Source organism: Trachurus trachurus, assembly GCF_905171665.1.
Source record: "Trachurus trachurus genome assembly, chromosome: 12".
NCBI lineage: Eukaryota > Metazoa > Chordata > Actinopteri > Carangiformes > Carangidae > Trachurus > Trachurus trachurus.
In genome coordinates this window covers 16,410,056-16,428,289 of record NC_139908.1, presented here as the reverse complement: position 1 = coordinate 16,428,289, position 18,234 = coordinate 16,410,056, and the positions used below count along the sequence as shown (strand labels likewise).

Genomic DNA, 18,234 nt, shown 5'->3' with positions numbered 1-18,234 from the left:
GTAGAAATATGAGGCAGAATGAAGAAGAAGATAGAGAACAACACTCAAGATTTGTGAGTTGTGCTCTTTCCACGGCTGTATTGGATATTTGGATTCAATTAGATTCAGTAAGCACGCTGCAACGAGCACACTTAGCCTACAACAAATCCCATTTCAAGTATCAAAAGCGAGACTATGTAAGTTTCCAAAGGAGAAATAGAAAATTCCTATTACAAATGAAAGCTTGAGTCCATAAACACTGAATGGCCCTCGTCAGTTCAGCGGTTTTGCTGCATCACCTCACTTGGTCTGGTATGTTAGCCACCATTAGCTAGATATTTCAAACAATACCACAGACTGGTGTAGGGGCACAGTGATGACCATCCATAACAACAGGTTATTATTTACAACAACGCAAATGGTTTGCAACCGGGCTGGCTCTGGGCTGTTACCACCACGACACACAGACATGTTCCTGAGCTGCACACTAGCATGATGCTACTTTGTCTACACGTTAGCTCAGGTGTGGCCTGAGCTATCCTTCCTTTCTTCCTCCTCTCACAATAAAAAATCACACATCATCTTTGGGGGTTGTAGAGAGACAGGAAATGGGGAGACAGAGAGGGGGAATGACATGCAGCAAAGGGCCACTGGAGGAATCAAACCGGGGCCACTGCGGTGAGGACTAATAGCCTCTGCTCTACCCACGGAGCTAAACGACCCTACACACATCATTTTATTCAAATGTTATTTCTGTATATGATGTTGTTACAACCTAAGATAGATATGGTAATAACTATTAATGTAACGCTAATTAACGGTTAGAACAGCATATAAATGTATCCCTCCGCTTTGTGTAGTAAAAGTTGCTGAATGCCTCTAGTCCAATCAAATGACTCCAATGACGACTCTTTTCTGCTTGCACAACTGAAACATTACATTTTCGTACTTATGATTATATTCACTGTTTCAAAACTCCACCTTTATAGCTAATTAGAAAAAGAAACTGTTTTGATTTAAACGGTACATTTGAAAATCTATTGTGCAAGCACCAGACATTGATGCTTTGGAGTAAAAAAAATGCAGTTTTAAAAACAGCTTGTTGTGAGTTCAAAGCGGCTCTTTAAATCTTTCCCTAAAGGCAGCAGGAGCGGATGAAAGGCTGCACTATCAAATCAAACGTTTACTGAACTCATTTACACTTGTATATTTTTGTGAGGAATCACCAAAGGACACACCAGAACTTCCATAGACAAACCTTTATTGCTCTCTCACTTGCACACAAACGTAGTCACACACACGCACGCACGCGCACACACTGATGCACGCATGCACACACACGTACGTCAAAAGGCGGTGCTAGTAGTAGTAAACATTTGAAAGGAACGGGTAATTCACTTGATAAATGTCAACCAAAATGAAGCTATCAGCTGAAAGCAATTTCCTTGTGCTTGTCTGTGTTCTGCGCCAGGGACTTGGGAGATTTTCACCCCTCCATCGATCATGAAGCCTCTGTTTTAGGCCAAGGTACACAATGCCCTCAAATTGCTGACATATGGACCTAGAATCACCACAAAAACCTGCCATTTCCACCCCGCCTCTCCCCTGTCCCGACCCAGCCACTCTTCTGCTAAACTCTTGTTTATCTAACGACTCTGGTCTGTTTAGGCCATTAAAGCGAAGCCATTGAGGGAGCGAGAGAGGGCCAAGGCAAATGTAATAAAGCCACAATCTGTAGTGTGCAATTTAGCACTGCTACCATGTAGCACGGAAGATGACAAAAAACCACCATGAAATCTGCATCGTCGCTACTCCTCGGTGCAATTTCTCTATTTCGAAGGAGTCGGGAGGTTTTCTGATAAAGATATAATTAGTAGTGTGATCATTAAATCACTGGGTGGCTATAAGACAAAGTGTGTGGGCAAACGTTGGCTGCCTGCGACCAGTAGCAGAGGAAGCAAAACAAATCATGATAAAGATGATGACATCAACCACATAATAGTACGGAGAGCCTGTAGCGGGTGTAAACAGAGGATACATGAAAGCGGAGCCGTGCGTGTGTGTGCCTGAGTGTGTGTGTTCTCGTTCTAACGTTTCTTGTGACTGATCTGGTTTGAACAACTGCTCGCACCACAATTCCTGACTGTGGCTTTAAAAGCGCAGCTATTTAAAGACAAAGAAGGGCCAAGTGCAGAACATTAAAAGCCTCTTTTCCTAATGGACAATTGTGGTGCCAGCGCCAGGGCCTCGAGGTCTGTACACAGGAAAACTCCATTATCACTCTAACTAATGGAGGAGGGAGCAACTTCAAACCAAAAGTGGGGAAAAAAGAAAAGAAAACAAGGGAGAGAAAGATGACGCACATGGTACAAAGCAGTGTTTCTTTAATGGAGTCCATCAATAATGTTACTTTCCCGACTTTATTGTGTTTAAACGCGAGTAGCCATATTATCAATCCTAGACATGGGCAGAAATTAAAGAGCTTTCTTTTTTTTTCTCGAGTGCATTTTTTAACAGACTTCGAATCAATGTGAAACAAATGTTTGGCAACACGCTAATGATATCTGTTCAGTTGGCTCCTGCGTCTCTGGAACAAACCCTCTCTCCCCTTCTCTCCCGCTCTTTGCCACCAAGACAAACCCGCAGCCAGTTTACATTCAGACGGGTGCGCTTGTTTTATATAAACAGACAGCCCTTGTGGCAAAGGGTTTGATTAGGAGGAGGCCCGCAAATCCCATTAAAAGTCCATTCGTCCCTCGGTGGGAGTTTGTTTGAAGACAGGAAGAGTAACAAGGGAGGAGGGAGGTGACTGGCAGTCTGTCGTTGTTGTTGTTTCCGTGCCAATTTCTGTTTATGTGCTGACGGTTTAAACACTGATATCATCCAGCAGCAAAAAGAGGATCTTTTGCCAGTGATGTGGGCAGGAACCGAAGCCCAGTGTCTGCCAGGGAGAACCCAAACACGTTCTACAGGATCCACGACTTTGTTTGTCTGCGGGTTTCGAAAGCTACCTCCTCGGCCTGATCCGGTCGCTGTCTATTGTCAGGGTCCTACCGCTGACGTGTTGCTGACTTGTTGTTTGTGTGTGTCCATTTGTAGGGTTCAAATCAAAAATAATAGTCTGTGTGTTGTTGTTTTGTTACCGTCACCATCATCCTAACAGCTCCTTGGTCTTGGCTGCAAGCTGTTTGTCAATGTCCGCAGCGATGTTGTCGGCCATCTGCTGAATCTGTGAAGACATTGGAGACGAGGATGAAAAAATTATTAAACCATCATGAATGCACCTTGTGGTTGCCCTTTTTTTTTCACCTCCGTCTGGCAGAGCTCGACATTACGTAGCTGCGATGTGACAGAATGTGACTGGACTGATGATGAATTCATTATTATAATAAATTCATTATTGCACCCTGACTTTTTGCTCCAGCTATCATGTCACTTGAGGAAAAGCTGCACCATTGGGTGGTTTGTGCTGATGCTTCGATTGTCTCAGCTCTAATTGTCATTCACCTCCTTAAGTCTCATCAGTTTAGTGACTCAGCCCTCACACTTGGCCACCTTCCTGCTAACTTCCCGGTAACAGCCTCAACAATCACTGTGTAATGGCACTCGCACCTGTTTCTCTACGAGGCGTATGGTGTCTTCGGAGTGTCCTTCCTTCGCCTTTTTGACCTGTGCGACAGAGTTTGATCGCGTTCGCCTCAAAGAGTCTTTAGCCTTGTTGCTCAACTGTTTGGCCATTTTGGACAAGTTCTCTCTGTGTTCCCGTGTTATTCTGCAAGACAGAGAAAACAGACGGTAACAATCGCTGTGAGACGAGCAAATGGATTGTATATACAAACACATATTCACACACATCCATGCTCTTTTCATGTCCCTGTGTGTTGGTATGTACAGAAAATATCAAAACACATAAATGTGGCAAAAGAAATTGATGAAGAAATAATGTTCTCGCTTATGCAAAAGGGTACGCTAAGTGCTCGTAGGCATGAAGTCTAATCATTTCAGTTTGATTCGTAGCAGCCATGTAACAACAATCACTTCCCGAGGTCTTCGACAAAAGCTGAAACATCCGTCATCCCCAACAACTTTGCATTTGTTAATCACTCAAAAAAAACATACTTTCCATTTCACTCTGACTCTTTGTCCTTAATTGGCTTTTTTTTTCGTTGTTTTTTGCCTTGGGCACTATTTGCAAACAATCCAAGTGCAGCGTCTATTTACCGCAAACAATACAGCCTAATTACTGATTCCAGGGCCAATCAAGAAGCGCCTTCTCTTTGGAAATGCAAATGGAGGCTCAGAGCGTGCCGAGACTGATTGCAGGGGGAAAGCAGTCTGACTCTTGTGTCCCTCCTCTGCCAGACTAACACCTGCTGCTCAATGCGCGCGCACACACACGCGTGCACAAAAACTTACATACACATACATGCAGGGCAGCATTTATACATGCTGACTTACATGCACATGTGTGTATGTAAAAAAACATATTGTAGTTTAGTGAGTGAGTGATGGATTGTTTTGTGTGAAGTTGTTTGACTAGAGAGAGTAAAGGGAAGAGACACTGGGGGTCTCCATACCTCTACAAGCAAAAGTCAATAAATCGGTCAGTTACAGTTCAGTGTTAGCGACCAAATGTTTTATTAATTGAGTGAAATACAAAAACATTGGTGAGTCTTACTGTGGAGGATTAGCTGTGACAATTTACATGATGTACTTGTAATTATTTCATTGACTTTTGTCGCAATCATTTGATGTATAATTCAACAAATAATGAGAAACGCCTGCCACTGGTTAAGAGATGTTTTCATGTCATTTTCAGTTTTGCTTTGATAACAGTAAAAAAGAAAAACATTAGGAGACATAAAAAAATGCAATTAATATTTGTCAATTCTACAACTGAGAAATCTGCAACTGATAATCCATGTTTCACAACAAGTTAGTTAGCTAAAATACGTGTTTAACATCAAATAGAGGCAGTTGAAAATAGAGGGATGATAGAGGATACATTTAAGTGAAAGAGAAACATCAAAAAGAAGAAAAATATGTGTGTGTGTGTGTGTGTGTGTGTGTGCACGTCTTTTTGTGCGAGAATAAGACTCACTTGGGAACGGGCACCTTGATGATTGTCCCATCCACCTCTGGGTTTAGGTTCATGCTACTCTCTCTTAGGGCACGGGTGGCAGCCGCTGTAGCCTGGAGACACACACACACACACACACAGACACAGACACATACGCTTGAATATGTACATCGCTATAAGCACTGAAGTGAACTGAAAAGCTGTACAACTGCAGGTAGTGGCCCAGCTGGCAATAATTAAGGTGTTATAGTGTGTGTGTGTGTGTGTGTGTGTGTGTGTGTGTGTGCGTGTGTGCGTGTGTGTCAGGGAAAGCCCATGCAGTGTGGAAGTGCCTCGGGCCACTGTCAGCGTTCAGCCCTGTGGGACAGGACTGAGGGGTTGCAGGGCAGGGCGCTGACCCCTGGTGACCTCACAGGAGAGTCTGCTTGTGCTTGTGTATGATACATGGATACTCACACATGCACACACAAACACATTCACTCTGTCTGTGCTCCGGGGTGTGTATGTGGATCTGATGTTGACACAGATTGATCAAACACTACAAAGTCTGCAAATCCGATGTTTTTACTAAAAAAGGTGATTCGGTCACGATCAGACTCGTACCGGCCAAAGACAACATCAGATCTGGAATCAACATGTCCGACGTTGTTTGTGGTGTCACTGCACAAAAATCTTTGTGTGTATCTTTGTGTCTTGTCACAGTAATGGACCGATCACCAAAAGTGATTTCCATGATTAGTTACACATGAATTCCACTGTAATTGGAGCAAGAATCAACCAAAACAGGATTTTTCAGACAGATACTGATATTGATTGATAGATGGTAGTTAATTTTTAACATAAACACATAACTTAAGCAGTCTTGATACAGATACCATATGTATGTATGTGGTTGTATTTTTAAATAATTGTGACGAGGACATATAGAGAAGGACATTTTACAGTTAAAATATCAACCTGCTCTCTGGTGGACAAACAAAGTGTCTCTTCATTAAAATAAATCAAAATTACAGCATCAAACCTACTTTTGCAATTCTGTTCTTCATATGCATCATATGCAGCTCACTGTATGCATATGAGCTGATGTCAGCGTCGCTCTAATCAAGAATAACTGCAGCCTTCTGTCAATTTGATCTGAGCTATTACAAGAGATGAAAACATCTGCACAAAATTGCATTCTTCTCAGCTGTAGTCTTCATGAAATTCTTGTAAAAAAGAATAAAGCCAATATTTCCAAAACACCATCTGTCATCTTAATAAAGAATGGAGATAATCAGAGGGGAATGAAAAGAAGAGCATAGTGTGTTTTGTGAGGGAACAAGTGTGGACACTGGCTGGAGAAGCAGCTGTGCTGTAAATGCTCGGACAAAGACATTGAGAAGTTTTTGTTACAGTCAGAAAACACTTTGATAACATTAGTAAACGTTGACCTTTTTGTCATCTTATTTAAAAAGCGTATTTCTATTTGTTTGGGAGACTGAGCAGGCAGGCAGAAAAAGAAGCCTGCATGAAACTCGGTGGTAAATATCAAAACAGCTTTCACATATGTGAAACATAAAGACATTATCCATCATATACTACACAAGCAAACACTACATTAGAACCAGGGAGCTGCAATTCAACAGCACACACACACAAGGGAGAGGAAGCCAAACCCTTTGAATCACTGAAAACAAAGTCGCACTCCTCAAACCAATTCTGCAACCACATGACAATTCCCTTAGCTGAGCTTTACAAAGTGTGCAAATGAGCAATGCAAGGATAAGAGTGTATCATTTCCTCTTTTTTTTTTTTTAACCCCTTTCTACCCTACTCCCCTTTCTCGACAGCTCCCTCTGGCCTCTTCCGCCGGGGGGAAAAGAAATGGCAGAGAGATTAAAGGAATTTATTTGTGTGCATTAAATTAATTCATGAAGTTTCTTAAAATCATCCGGAGTGCAGGCCTCTGGTCGCTCTCTTTGAGTGTGGGGTGATAGATTCAGCCCATACCTATGTTTGATTGTTCTCAGCATCAAATTCATCACCGTTTCCCCCTCTCAAACGCTCACTCCGGTGGTTACGGAAAACCGAGCGGAATTTCTCTGGAAAGGCCGGGCAGGTTCTGGTTAATATGTTGGAGAGGAAGAGAAATTACACTGAAGTTTCACATCAAACGCTGACGACCTGGTTCAAAGCAAAGAGGCGAGTGCAGGGGAATGTGTGTGAGAGTTTGTGTGTGCGTGTGTGTATGTGCGTGTATAAAAAGGGATTTTTGAAGAAAACAAAGTTTTACTTTACGAACAAAGTGATGGGTTACTTAAACACACACACATATCCTAGAATACACGCACATGCACCAAATTGCCTCCTGATTTAAGCCGTTGTTAGTTCCACTGTGTCTTCCCAGCCTGCCCCTAATGAATGAATGGAAAACAATGGTAGGGCCTCTGGAGTGCTGGGTAATGGATAGACATCATTATAAGCCTATTAGGTCTGGGTACTGAGGACTCACCCCTGCGTGGGACATTGGGCAACGTAGGGCACGGCAAGGTAGCGTGTGTGTACATGAGTGTGTCTGTTGCCATGTGTGGGGTCTGTGGTCGGAGCTTCGGGGAAGGAAACAGACTCACCAGTGGACCATTCAGCCCGATTCAGGTTGAAGGCTGGTTTCCAGATTTGAGATGCTGATAAATACTTGTTTTGTGATATTGGTACAAAAGAGAACAAAGCGGTGAAACCACAGCTCTCAGTGTCAATATCAGTGACTGGTAGAGAAACAGAGGGTGGAGGAAGATATTTGCAGAAGCGGTTTTCTTTATTGTAACGGGCAGGTGGTTCTCCACATGAACAAACTGCCTTTCAGTGTCATTTAGGCTTGAAAACACTGGTTAATATGTTTGAATTCTTGAAAAATGACTGTAGAGTTATGAAATAGAGCGGCTGATTGCTTGTCCATAAGATCTTAGTGTGTTTTTATTCCCTCCTCTTTATTGAGCCTATTTTTGGTCAGTTTTCATGATGTGACTCTGGGGATGGCAGTGTCGGCCCATTGGTCAACCAAGACATGCCTTTAACTGCGTGAGGGACTGCCATTAAATTCTATTCAGACATTCATCGTGTCAACATCGACAGGATGGTTTGGCAAGAAAAAAAATTCATGGTCTCCAAAATATGAATTCCAGTGATCTTGACAATCCCACTAGCACCACTATGAGCTTTAAATGTGTGGTTCTGGCTGAAATGTCAACAGCTATTGGATGGATAGCCACGAGATTTGCAACGTTGGCAATCTCCTGACTTTTCAGCTACCACAAAATATGAATTTGTCCAACACTGTAATTTATGAACAGATACCAAACAAACCCCATCAACCTCAGTTGTGCATTATGTTTATTGGTAATTATTAATATATGTTAGCATGCTAATACTCAATACAAATACGGGAAATAAAATGTAAACATTACTATGTATGTACTAACTAAGCCTGCGTTTGCCAGAATCTGCCACCTTTTTACCATACTGTGCTTATAAACGTATTTAATGTATGTTTACTGGGTGGAACATATCATATCAACTATCAATTTCACATACTACTGCAACTCCTTTTTTTGTCATTTACACAAAACACCTAGAGAGTACCTAAAGCGAGCCAAATCACGGGTCCTGACAGTCTGCCGATACATGATTGCATAATGTTGTGTTAACTGCTTAAAAAGGACGTTTAGATTTTCCAGACCACCAGAAAGTCTTGTCACAAAAACACTGCTTCGTCCCCATGTGCAAAATTTGTTTCTGGAACTTTGATTAGTACAGCATTGTATCATCTACAAAGCAAAAGAGGGAGAGAAGGAGTGCAAAAAAAAAGAAAAATAATCTATTCCTTCCTAACCTGGGGGTAAAATGAGGTCATTTCCTATTCTGTGACAACTCACACACAGGCATAACCACATCTCAGTGCGTGCACACAGAGTTGAGGCTCTTGTTGCTATCTTTCACCCCAGAACAAAGAGCTCCTCGAGTCATCAATCAATTAGCATCTGAGACACAGTGGGAGGGAGAGAGGCAGGTCAGGTTTCATTTCCACAGACTGATGTGGGATTCTGGTCTGGCTCACTTTTCCTTCAGTGAGGACCGTCTATCTGTCTGTGCTTTGGATTATTTTTATAAAGCTTTTAGTTACTGTGTTCTTGTCTGCATGGGACAAACAAATACTGCGAGAGAGAATCTGCACCATTGTAGGTTTTTGTGCTCGTTGGCTCTTTGTGTGTGTGAATGTGTGTGTGTGTGTGTGTGTGTGATCGTCTTACCTCGGGGAAGCTGCTCATGTTGACCATAATGAGCTGAGGTGATTTCATGGAGATCTGACCCAGCTGCTTGAGAGGAAACTTTCCATCTTGAGTCGTCACCACAATGTGATCCAGAGCTCCTAAACAAATACAGATAAATGGAATTGTTTATTTACTTTATTTATCCACATTGACAATTAAAGGCACAGTGTGCATGTATACATTTTAGTTTTACCCTCCAATATTGAACATATCAGCATTTGTAAAGGGTAGCAATAGAATTTTATAGGCTGCATCTATGTTTATTCTTATTTTTCTACATTCAAGTATAATATAGTTTTGTAGATATGTTTATTTATTTATTTAAATAACTTCTACTTTTTTATTACCAGTTTCTAACAATTGAAAAAACGTTTTTTGCTTTATATTTTCTTTCTTTATTCAGATGTATTTCATAACCAAATTCTCATTAATTGTATCTGTTTATGTGGTGAAAAATGAAATTAATATATTGTTATCAAATTTGTTTTACTCTCGACCATAAAGATTCAGTATCACTCAGGCACTGGTAAATGTGGTTTTTGGTTTTCTCATTTGATGACACGGTTTCCATGCAAAGTAAACACAACAGAAGTCTGCTTTGGAACAATCGCACACACGTACGCTTTTGCTCTCGCTCACAAGTTGAGTTGTGTTCTATGTATGATTTTTTAAGTTATCTTACTTTTTGATTTTATGTTTCTATGTTTGCTGTGGACTTTTGTTCTTCATACCTACTGAGGTGAGATTCCCTTTATAAACCTTTCGGGATTTTTAAAATCTCACCTGCACTACATGTTTATTGTAAAAAAAAACGTATTTATTATTTTGCTTGTTTGTAATACTGTGCAAATAAATAAATAAATAAATAACATACAGGAAAATGTACAGTCAATCATTCCGAATGACTTACATATTAAAAAAAATAAATGGACAGAAACAGATGAATGTGCGGCAGGAGCCACAAACTGCATATATCCCGAGTGCGTAAAAAAGACCACTGTCAAACTGTTCAGAGTTTCCAGGATCTATTGTCTCTCTGCGCTGTCAACACGGAGAGAAGCAAAGGTAAGTTTGAGCATGAGCTCCCTCCCTCCATCACTCGCTTCGTCTCTTCTCTTCCTCCCTCACTCCACCCATCCGCCCGTTTCCCCCTCCTCCATCTGGCTAACCTCAGACGCAGTTGTTTCCTTCTTCTCCAACTCTGCCTTACATCACTCGCTCCCTGCTTACCCAGTGGGGGTTGTGCTGGTGGTGGTGGTGGTGTGCACTCGTGTGTCAAGAAGGGGGGGAAGTGGGCCAACGGTGTAATTTTCTCTCTATGATCAATTTATCATATGGGGTTAAAAATAACATAGATGTAGTGGTCAGGGATTAGATGCGGGAGAAGAAATAGAAAAATAAAAGGCTGCTATGCTATGATCTGATGAAATGAATCCCCATTATATAAAGACCCCACCCCAGCTGACTCACTGACACACTGTCTATCTACCTGCCAAATATTCTGCCTCCCCCTCCCTTGTGTGTGGGTTTAATCCCTCCTGTACAAGTTGTCCACCTTACAGTGTAAATGCAGCCCGCTCATGTCCATATCTGTGACCTTCTGCCTGTCCATGTTTGTTACCTGTGCCTTGACAATGAGCACCTACACATCTGCAAGCACTTTAGGAGGGCAGACGGACAGTCAGTCGGTTCTTTGACTGCAAAGATGGAGGTTGAGGAGGGGGAACGGGGGGGTTGAGAGATTGCCAGAGGACGGCTGTAGCGTCGGATCAGATATATAAAACAACATTTGTCTACTTTTAAACATTCATATTTCTAAACTATATTATTTCTAAGGATGGATCCTGTACTGTTGTTAAAACATCTTTGGTTCAATTCCTCCTCAGCTCCCCCCTCGTCTCCCCCCTCATTTCCTGTCACTTCTTACTTGTCCACCTTGGATTACAGGCAAAATGCCCAAAACACACACACACAGGAACCTGCCAAGGTTTGCTATAAAATATGGACCATTCGTATCAGGTGCTCTCTGTGCAGCTGTTTGGTCTGTTCGCACTGCAGCTCGAATGACACCGTGCTCAACTGGATGAATGAGCGAGCATGTCCGGTACCGGTTAAACTGTGCCAACCGGATTAAGTGTGAACACGACCTTAACGTGCTGCGATGAACTCGTAAGGCTTTGTGACAGTTGCAGTATATCAGAACTGAGGGGCGATAGTCGTTGCAGCGGATCGGTGTTTTGTGATGACACTAAGGTGTTTTATTTTAGGGATTTAGCACGCTAACTAGCTCCTCAACACCGGCATGTAAACAGTGTGAGGTTCAGCTTGTTTGCATCCTGAGGTTGGACGTCTTATCCACACTGGGGTGCTATGTTGCTGTTATTCTTCCACTTAACTTGACCGCTGATTTTCCGGTCCTTTCTGCCAGAGCTATAAATAACGTGATGAATAAGAGGCTCCAAAAGCTCTTATCGCAACTGTGGAGATCTGTAGGTACAGTTTAGAGGCATTTAAAAACTTTTTTTTCCTGTGCTGTTGTTGCTGCTCAAAGTCTCAAGCCACTTGAACTGCTAGTTTTCAGGCCAGATTAGCCATATGTGACCAAGAACAATATGGCGGTCACAACACTGATCCCCTCTCTCTGCATCTATCTGTGACTTTCTGCTTCATGCCACACGCAAACAAGCACATGCACACGTACAGTATGTATTCATGGCAACGCACAACAGTGCATACAGTCATACCCCCATACTCACTCACACACACACACTCATAAGCTTAATGAGACCCAGATGAGAAGCTCATGAAACAAACACACACACTCGGACCAGAAGCACACACACACACACATTCAGACAACTGACGTCATTTCATTCCACCATCTCATCTCTCCTGTCAACTCTAAGTCCTGCTGCCTCCCTGGATTACTGTGCAGCTGGACAGAAGAGAGGGGGATGGACGGAGTGGAGGAGAGCAGCGAGGGATACGCAGATGGAGGGAGAAGACAGGGAGGATGACAGGATGGAGGGATACGGGCAAGAATGGCGAGAGGCAGAGAAGATACGGAAGGAGCAAAGCAGGGAACTCTTAAAATTCTTGAACTTGTGTTCACAGGGCAAAAGTTTCCGTACGGATCAATGACAAAACCTTAATGAAGAGGTATGAGGCAGAGTTTGAAAGTATCAGGAGCAGAAGCCAAAATATAAAGCTGGGAATTATTGGAAAAAACAAGAGGAGAGAAAGTAAGAGAAGGTTAAAGGGAGGGGCTGAAGATAGAAAATGACTCAGAGCAAAAAACTGTTGAAGGATGAATGGTGGACTGAGAATAAAATGAAAACCGGTCAGATAAATGACAAGGAAGCAGTTGGATCACGACTACAAGCGAAGACAGTGAGAGTTTAACAATAAAACTCAACGTTGTGTTTGTGCTCCTTTGGACTGCATGTACATGTTGTATAAAAGAAAAAAACAACTGCACAGCAAGAAAATCAGATGCGAGAGAGTCCGAACCTCAGCAGAGGAAGGAAAGCAGGAGAAACTCAAGACACCTTCAGGTTTGAAGTCTGACTCCAGCCGCTGCCTCCTCCCACGGGAGCTTCTATTATACACCCCACCTCTAACACCCCCGAGCCGGGCCCCCATTTGTTAGAACCCAGAGGCAAGGGGTCATGACCTGGATGTAGTTGGGGAAACAGAGGTCAAACTGGGGTCAAGGTGAGGTCATATGAGGCTCTCCTTGCTCTCAGCCCAGGGGCGATTTGTCAGGTAAATGTGGTATGGTGTTAATAAGCAAAGGCTCATGTACAGTAGTGCACAAATGCACATGTCAAATACAACTGCACTTTCCAAGCTACACTTCACTACACGGGAAATTGAGTCAATGCATAATTCATGTATGTAAACCTTGTGATGTCCAATTTTATTTTTCATACAATGATGAAATGTTAGGCAAAGGATACAATAAATGCCTGTAACGATAGAAGTAAAGGAGGATGTCTGTAGGAACGTAACAGAAAAAAACAATACTGGGAAACACTGGAACTGCAGACACCCAGGAGAGCAGGTACTTTATATATACCTATTAAGATAGGAAATGAGGATGGAGAATATATAGAAAATAATGGTTGTGACTGATTTATTTATGAGGCTGGCACAAGTGAGCTGTGTGGGCTGAGGCAAAGATGAAGGTGCCGTTGCACCGACAGTATGCACTTGAATGTGGTATGATATTCAAATTAAATCAAGATTAATTTGTTAAAGTTTTCATTCAGTTTACATTCAGATTTGGCATCCACTTAATCCGTAAACTGAAACTTTTGGAAACACTGATACAGTTTTAATTAAAAGACTCCAGGGTTACACTGGAAGCGACAGGAAGAAGGAGATTTAGAAAACTGTAACACAGACACACGGTCTGTTTTCTGATTGGGCCTTACAACAGGGTAAATAAAAACAATTTATAATAAATTAATACCATTTCCAATCGTATTGTCTTTACCAGCAATGTTCAAATCTGTACTTGAATGCAATGAGTGCCTTTGCTCTTTTGCGTTTATGGTCTTTTCTAACGGTAGAGAGGACAATCTGCTTCCTGTTTACACCAGCAGTGTATATGAATTGTCATGTTATATGTGTATACAGGTGTGTTACTATGGTAGGATATTGTTTCTGACACAGAGCCAAAAATGTTGTCTGGACGGAGATTGCTTTTAAAAATGAAAACATATCAGTGAGGACATAACCTCAGGCACCTACTGGATTTGTTTATTGCTCTTGGATGTTTTTCTTCTTTAACAATGTATTAACAATAGGGACTGATTAGCTGAGCAACAAGGTGAGGGCTTTACATTTATATATACCTATATATTTAAGTAGAGTCACCGCTTTTATTGTTCTGCCAGTTATTTTCACTTAGTGTCACAGGAAAGGACTACAAAGCACTCTTAAACAGCTATTTCAGTTAACTTCTATAAGGCGATTTCAGTTTTATGTGTGTTAGTCAATGTGTTTGTGCAGGTTTTGCCATTTTGGTAACAGCTCAGTTGAGTACTTCAGAGTCTAGAAGCAAAAGAGAGAAAAGAGAAAACGTAGGAGGGAAGGTTAAGCAGAATACCTGCTGAGGTTCGGATGCTGAGGTTGCGTGTGAAGTCATCTTTGAGCGCATTGAAAATAGCCATCATGTCCTCCTTCACTTCATCCAGACTGATGATGTCCTCCACCAGAGCTGAATTGATATTCACCTTCGCCGACTGGCCTTTTGCCTTCGCTTGGAAGATGAAGAGAGGGAAAGAAGGGTTGAGCAACAGAGACTCATATGTAAGACAAATTATGTCCAATCAAGTAACCCACATCCAGATTTAGATCAAATGTGAACTCTACAGTGTTTGTAATCACAGCGCTGACCTTTGGCCTTCTTGGTGGCATAGAGCCTGGTGCACGCAGCGGGGTAATGGGTGGCGCTGGGACACGGGGCTGGTGCACTGACTCTGGATGAGGCCACGAGGGGAGAGCGGACCTGTCGCACCAGGGACCGACACAGCAGAGGTCGCAGCAGGCTCAGATGATTCAGAGCCATAACTAAGTGAGAACACACAATAAAGATGTTGTTAGAGGAAAAACAGACGCACAGTGCTACTGAAGTTGGCGTGACTTAAAGTACTTAAAAATGTCATAGAAACACAGGTTATTCACAGATCACTGCAAATCAGCTGTACTGTTTATGAAGCCAAATGAGGCAATAACTCACATCAGCCAGTAGGAGGTAGGCCTACATCTTGTACTGACATTACACGGAAATAATCTCTTTTCCCTTCACAACTATCTGAGGATAATACTTTACAATACTATTTTCTGATCAGAGTCTATAAGGAGTAACATCTCACTTAAGAGATGTATGATTGAATTTTTTGACCACATAAAATACAAGTATATTCAAAAACATACAAAGATGACCTACAGATGAAAATTAGTATTTCTTGCATTTGTCAAAAAAATCAACTTAAAAAATGTCATGTTAGGAAACCTTTCTCATTGGACAATGTGAATAAAAATCCATTAATGCTATTTATGGAATTTATCAAATGTCCTATTATTACTGTAATTTTCCAGTAATTTATCACAATATCTTTGCAGATGGTGTGGTGCATGTACTGCTCTAATAATCCAACATGTCTGCCATGAAAAAACCTGTAACTTTCTTAATGAATCAATCAATCATTTAGTCTATAAATGGTGAAGAACTCCAACACTTAAAAATGTTATATTATATTAGATGAACAAGAATAGCAATTGAGAAATGCTTGGTATTTTAGAACAAAAAAGAACAGATGGATGAATGAAAAAAATTAAGATTTTTCACAAAACTGCAGAATTTGACAATACAGAGCACAGATGATTACCGGTATATATCCAATGTTGAACTTTCTGCACTCAACTCCACAGGCTACACTGCATGCAGTTGCATTAAAGTCACCATGCTTTTTCTCTTCCTCTTCATCTTACACACAGACAAATCTGTGGGATAAAAACTAAGTCCACACTCAGTTGTTTGGGCATTCCTGCAGGGGAACCTCCCATTCAAAAACATACACACAACACCATGAGACCAGCCACATCTTTTTCTATGGACCAACCACCTCCCACCTCGAAAACTGGCTCTCGGGTGTGAACTGTGTCACTGAACCTCAGCGACACACACATGCACAGGCAAACTCTGAGATATCGAAGCCCACAGACACAAACACACACTAAAGCCGGTCTTTCACAGTCAGTGGCTGTGAACAGCTCGCGGTGCACTGCAGCTTGACTGACATCTCCCATTGTCTGGTGTGTATTTGTAACTGTAAACTCAAAGCTGTGAGGGGAAACAAACCATACTGCTGCAGTAAAAACTATTTGGTCACACATGAGAGGAGTTTTCCTGAATGCATCATATTTCTGACACACTTTCTCTTCCAGGGAAATGATGAAGATTATGAGTCATTTTCAACACGCAGCCCAAAAAACAGCAAAACATTTTTTTTTTTTTTTGGATCTGACCTTTTTTCTTTTTTTTCTGCAGTTCAAGTTATCAAAGTTTTCATGTTCAATTGAGGCAATATGACTAGTTTTATTGCTTTGTAAATCATTCTCATCTTAATCATATGTTCAAACTCTCCCTATGAAACCTAACTCCCTCAAAAATAAAGAAAATATATGTAGTATTGCATCACTTTATATTACAAGGTATTTGCTTATTTCAGAATTAGCCTCAAATAACCCATCATGCGTCATCTGTGGATTGTAAACAGTGCTAAATTGATCTGGGTGTCCTCAACAGCAGCTCCAGTCCCTGATGTTAGTTCAAGATAATTTACCGACATCTGAACATATTCCAATGGCAATATTTAGGCGAGTCCGCGGACCACCACCTACAACACAAACCCATAACAGGCATCCACGGCTGGCAGGTTTCCTGTCATGCTGATATGATACAGTGCACTACGGCTGAGCAGATATGCCGAGATGTGGGACAGTGACAGATCTCTTTAGAGGGGAAGTCGAGCAGAAAAAGTGAAGCACAGGTGTTCAGTGGGATACTGTAGCCTCATATCCTGTAGATTTCACACACAGCAGCAGCTGCAGACACACCTCTGCTTCTTCCAGTGGAAGAAGCCAGCTGGTGAGCCCGCATGATTTCTCCTCTGTACACTTAACAGCTGGAGCAGAATATAATGCAGCAGCGTATCGGACAATGCTCTGCCTCATCAAACGAACTGTTCACGCTAGGCCAGCGATTATTGATCATTACAAATATAGTGTCTTAACCGCTGTCTTTTTAATTAATTAATTAATCAATTAATTGTTTAAACTTTGAGATGTGACAAATACTTCCTAGGGTGCAAGGTGACACCTTCTGATTCCAGTTTAGGCCTCTGTGCTCAATAGTGGCCAGTTACCATACAAATATAATCATAAGACACAAAAAAAATCCTTGGGAGGCTTGCACTAACATTTGACAGTTCTTGCTCAAAGACTAATATTTCCAGCCCTAGGTCACACTATGAAAACAGTGCTCTATTTGAGTAACAGGAAACTGGTTTGAGTGACCAATAAGGATGAAATGGTTCTGACTTTTACAAAAAAAACAACAACAAAAAACTACACCTCAGTGAAAACTGATAACTACACCTCAGTTTAACTGTTGGTATCATGATATAGCCACTGAGGGATGTTTATTGGAAAACACATGCGATATAGCTCAGTAAACAGATATGTGGAGATACTATATCCATGAGGGGAAGTGTTTGGTTTATCATTAGGCTATTGGTCTTTTTTATGTTCTTCTGTCCCTTATGTGGCACCAGGCTGATTCAAAGCGTAAGAGTCAGGCATATTCATGGAAACAGACAGATAATATCCTGTAAGTGGCAAGGTTGACAGACATGACTCTAGTTAACTAGCTGGTCCTTACATTTTATGTAAGTAAGTTACATGTAGCTAATGTGAGTGTGAAGGTCGGTGCTGTGGTGTCGGTGAGCACATGTCGTGGGCAAAAACGGACATATATCACTTACACGTGGCCGCTAAACATAGTAATTCCGTTCATTTCTGTCATTAAACTGTAAATAATCACAAAGGTGCACTTACTTTAAGGTTTAAAGTCTTTACAAAGGCGTGTTAGCTGCAGAGACATCAGGGTAAAGCCACATTTGACGTATGTGCTGTCATCGTTACGCGACGGCGTTTGGTTTCGTCCGGGTTGGTGTTTGAATCATACAGAGGCTTACACCGAGGGGGCGGGGTTCCTGTGTGAAGGGAGAGACCCGGCCACCGTGGAGACACGGTGAGACCGGGAAAAGCCAAACCATAAACCGAGCGCCCCCTCTA

The 18,234-nt window shown here is 41.8% G+C and overlaps 1 protein-coding gene across 1 annotated transcript; it reads right to left on the bottom strand.

Annotated features, from left to right (window-relative positions):
• Window positions 1-1,546: 1,546 nt before the first annotated feature.
• On the bottom strand, window positions 1,547-18,082 carry mrrf (mitochondrial ribosome recycling factor). The gene is made up of 7 exons (XM_083983209.1): window positions 17,995-18,082; window positions 14,770-14,943; window positions 14,480-14,632; window positions 9,346-9,464; window positions 5,081-5,172; window positions 3,592-3,751; window positions 1,547-3,208 (listed from the first exon to the last, which is right to left on the bottom strand). The coding sequence occupies exons 2-7, from the start codon at window positions 14,939-14,941 to the stop codon at window positions 3,131-3,133; spliced, it is 774 nt and encodes a 257-aa protein (XP_083839335.1). The 5' UTR covers window positions 14,942-14,943; window positions 17,995-18,082; the 3' UTR covers window positions 1,547-3,130.
• Window positions 18,083-18,234: the final 152 nt, after the last annotated feature.

What these genes read in the sequence shown, in the direction of transcription:
- mrrf (XM_083983209.1), bottom strand. Translation starts at nt 14,941, where the DNA reads ATGGCTCTGAATCATCTGAGCCTGCTGCGACCTCTGCTGTGTCGGTCC. An exon ending in TGCCACCAAGAAGGCCAAAG is followed by an intron (nt 14,633 to 14,769) that starts GTCAGCGCTGTG and finishes TCATCTTCCAAG; the next exon opens with CGAAGGCAAAAGGCCAGTCG. An exon ending in CAGCATCCGAACCTCAGCAG is followed by an intron (nt 9,465 to 14,479) that starts GTATTCTGCTTA and finishes GTATTTGTTTAG; the next exon opens with GAGCTCTGGATCACATTGTG.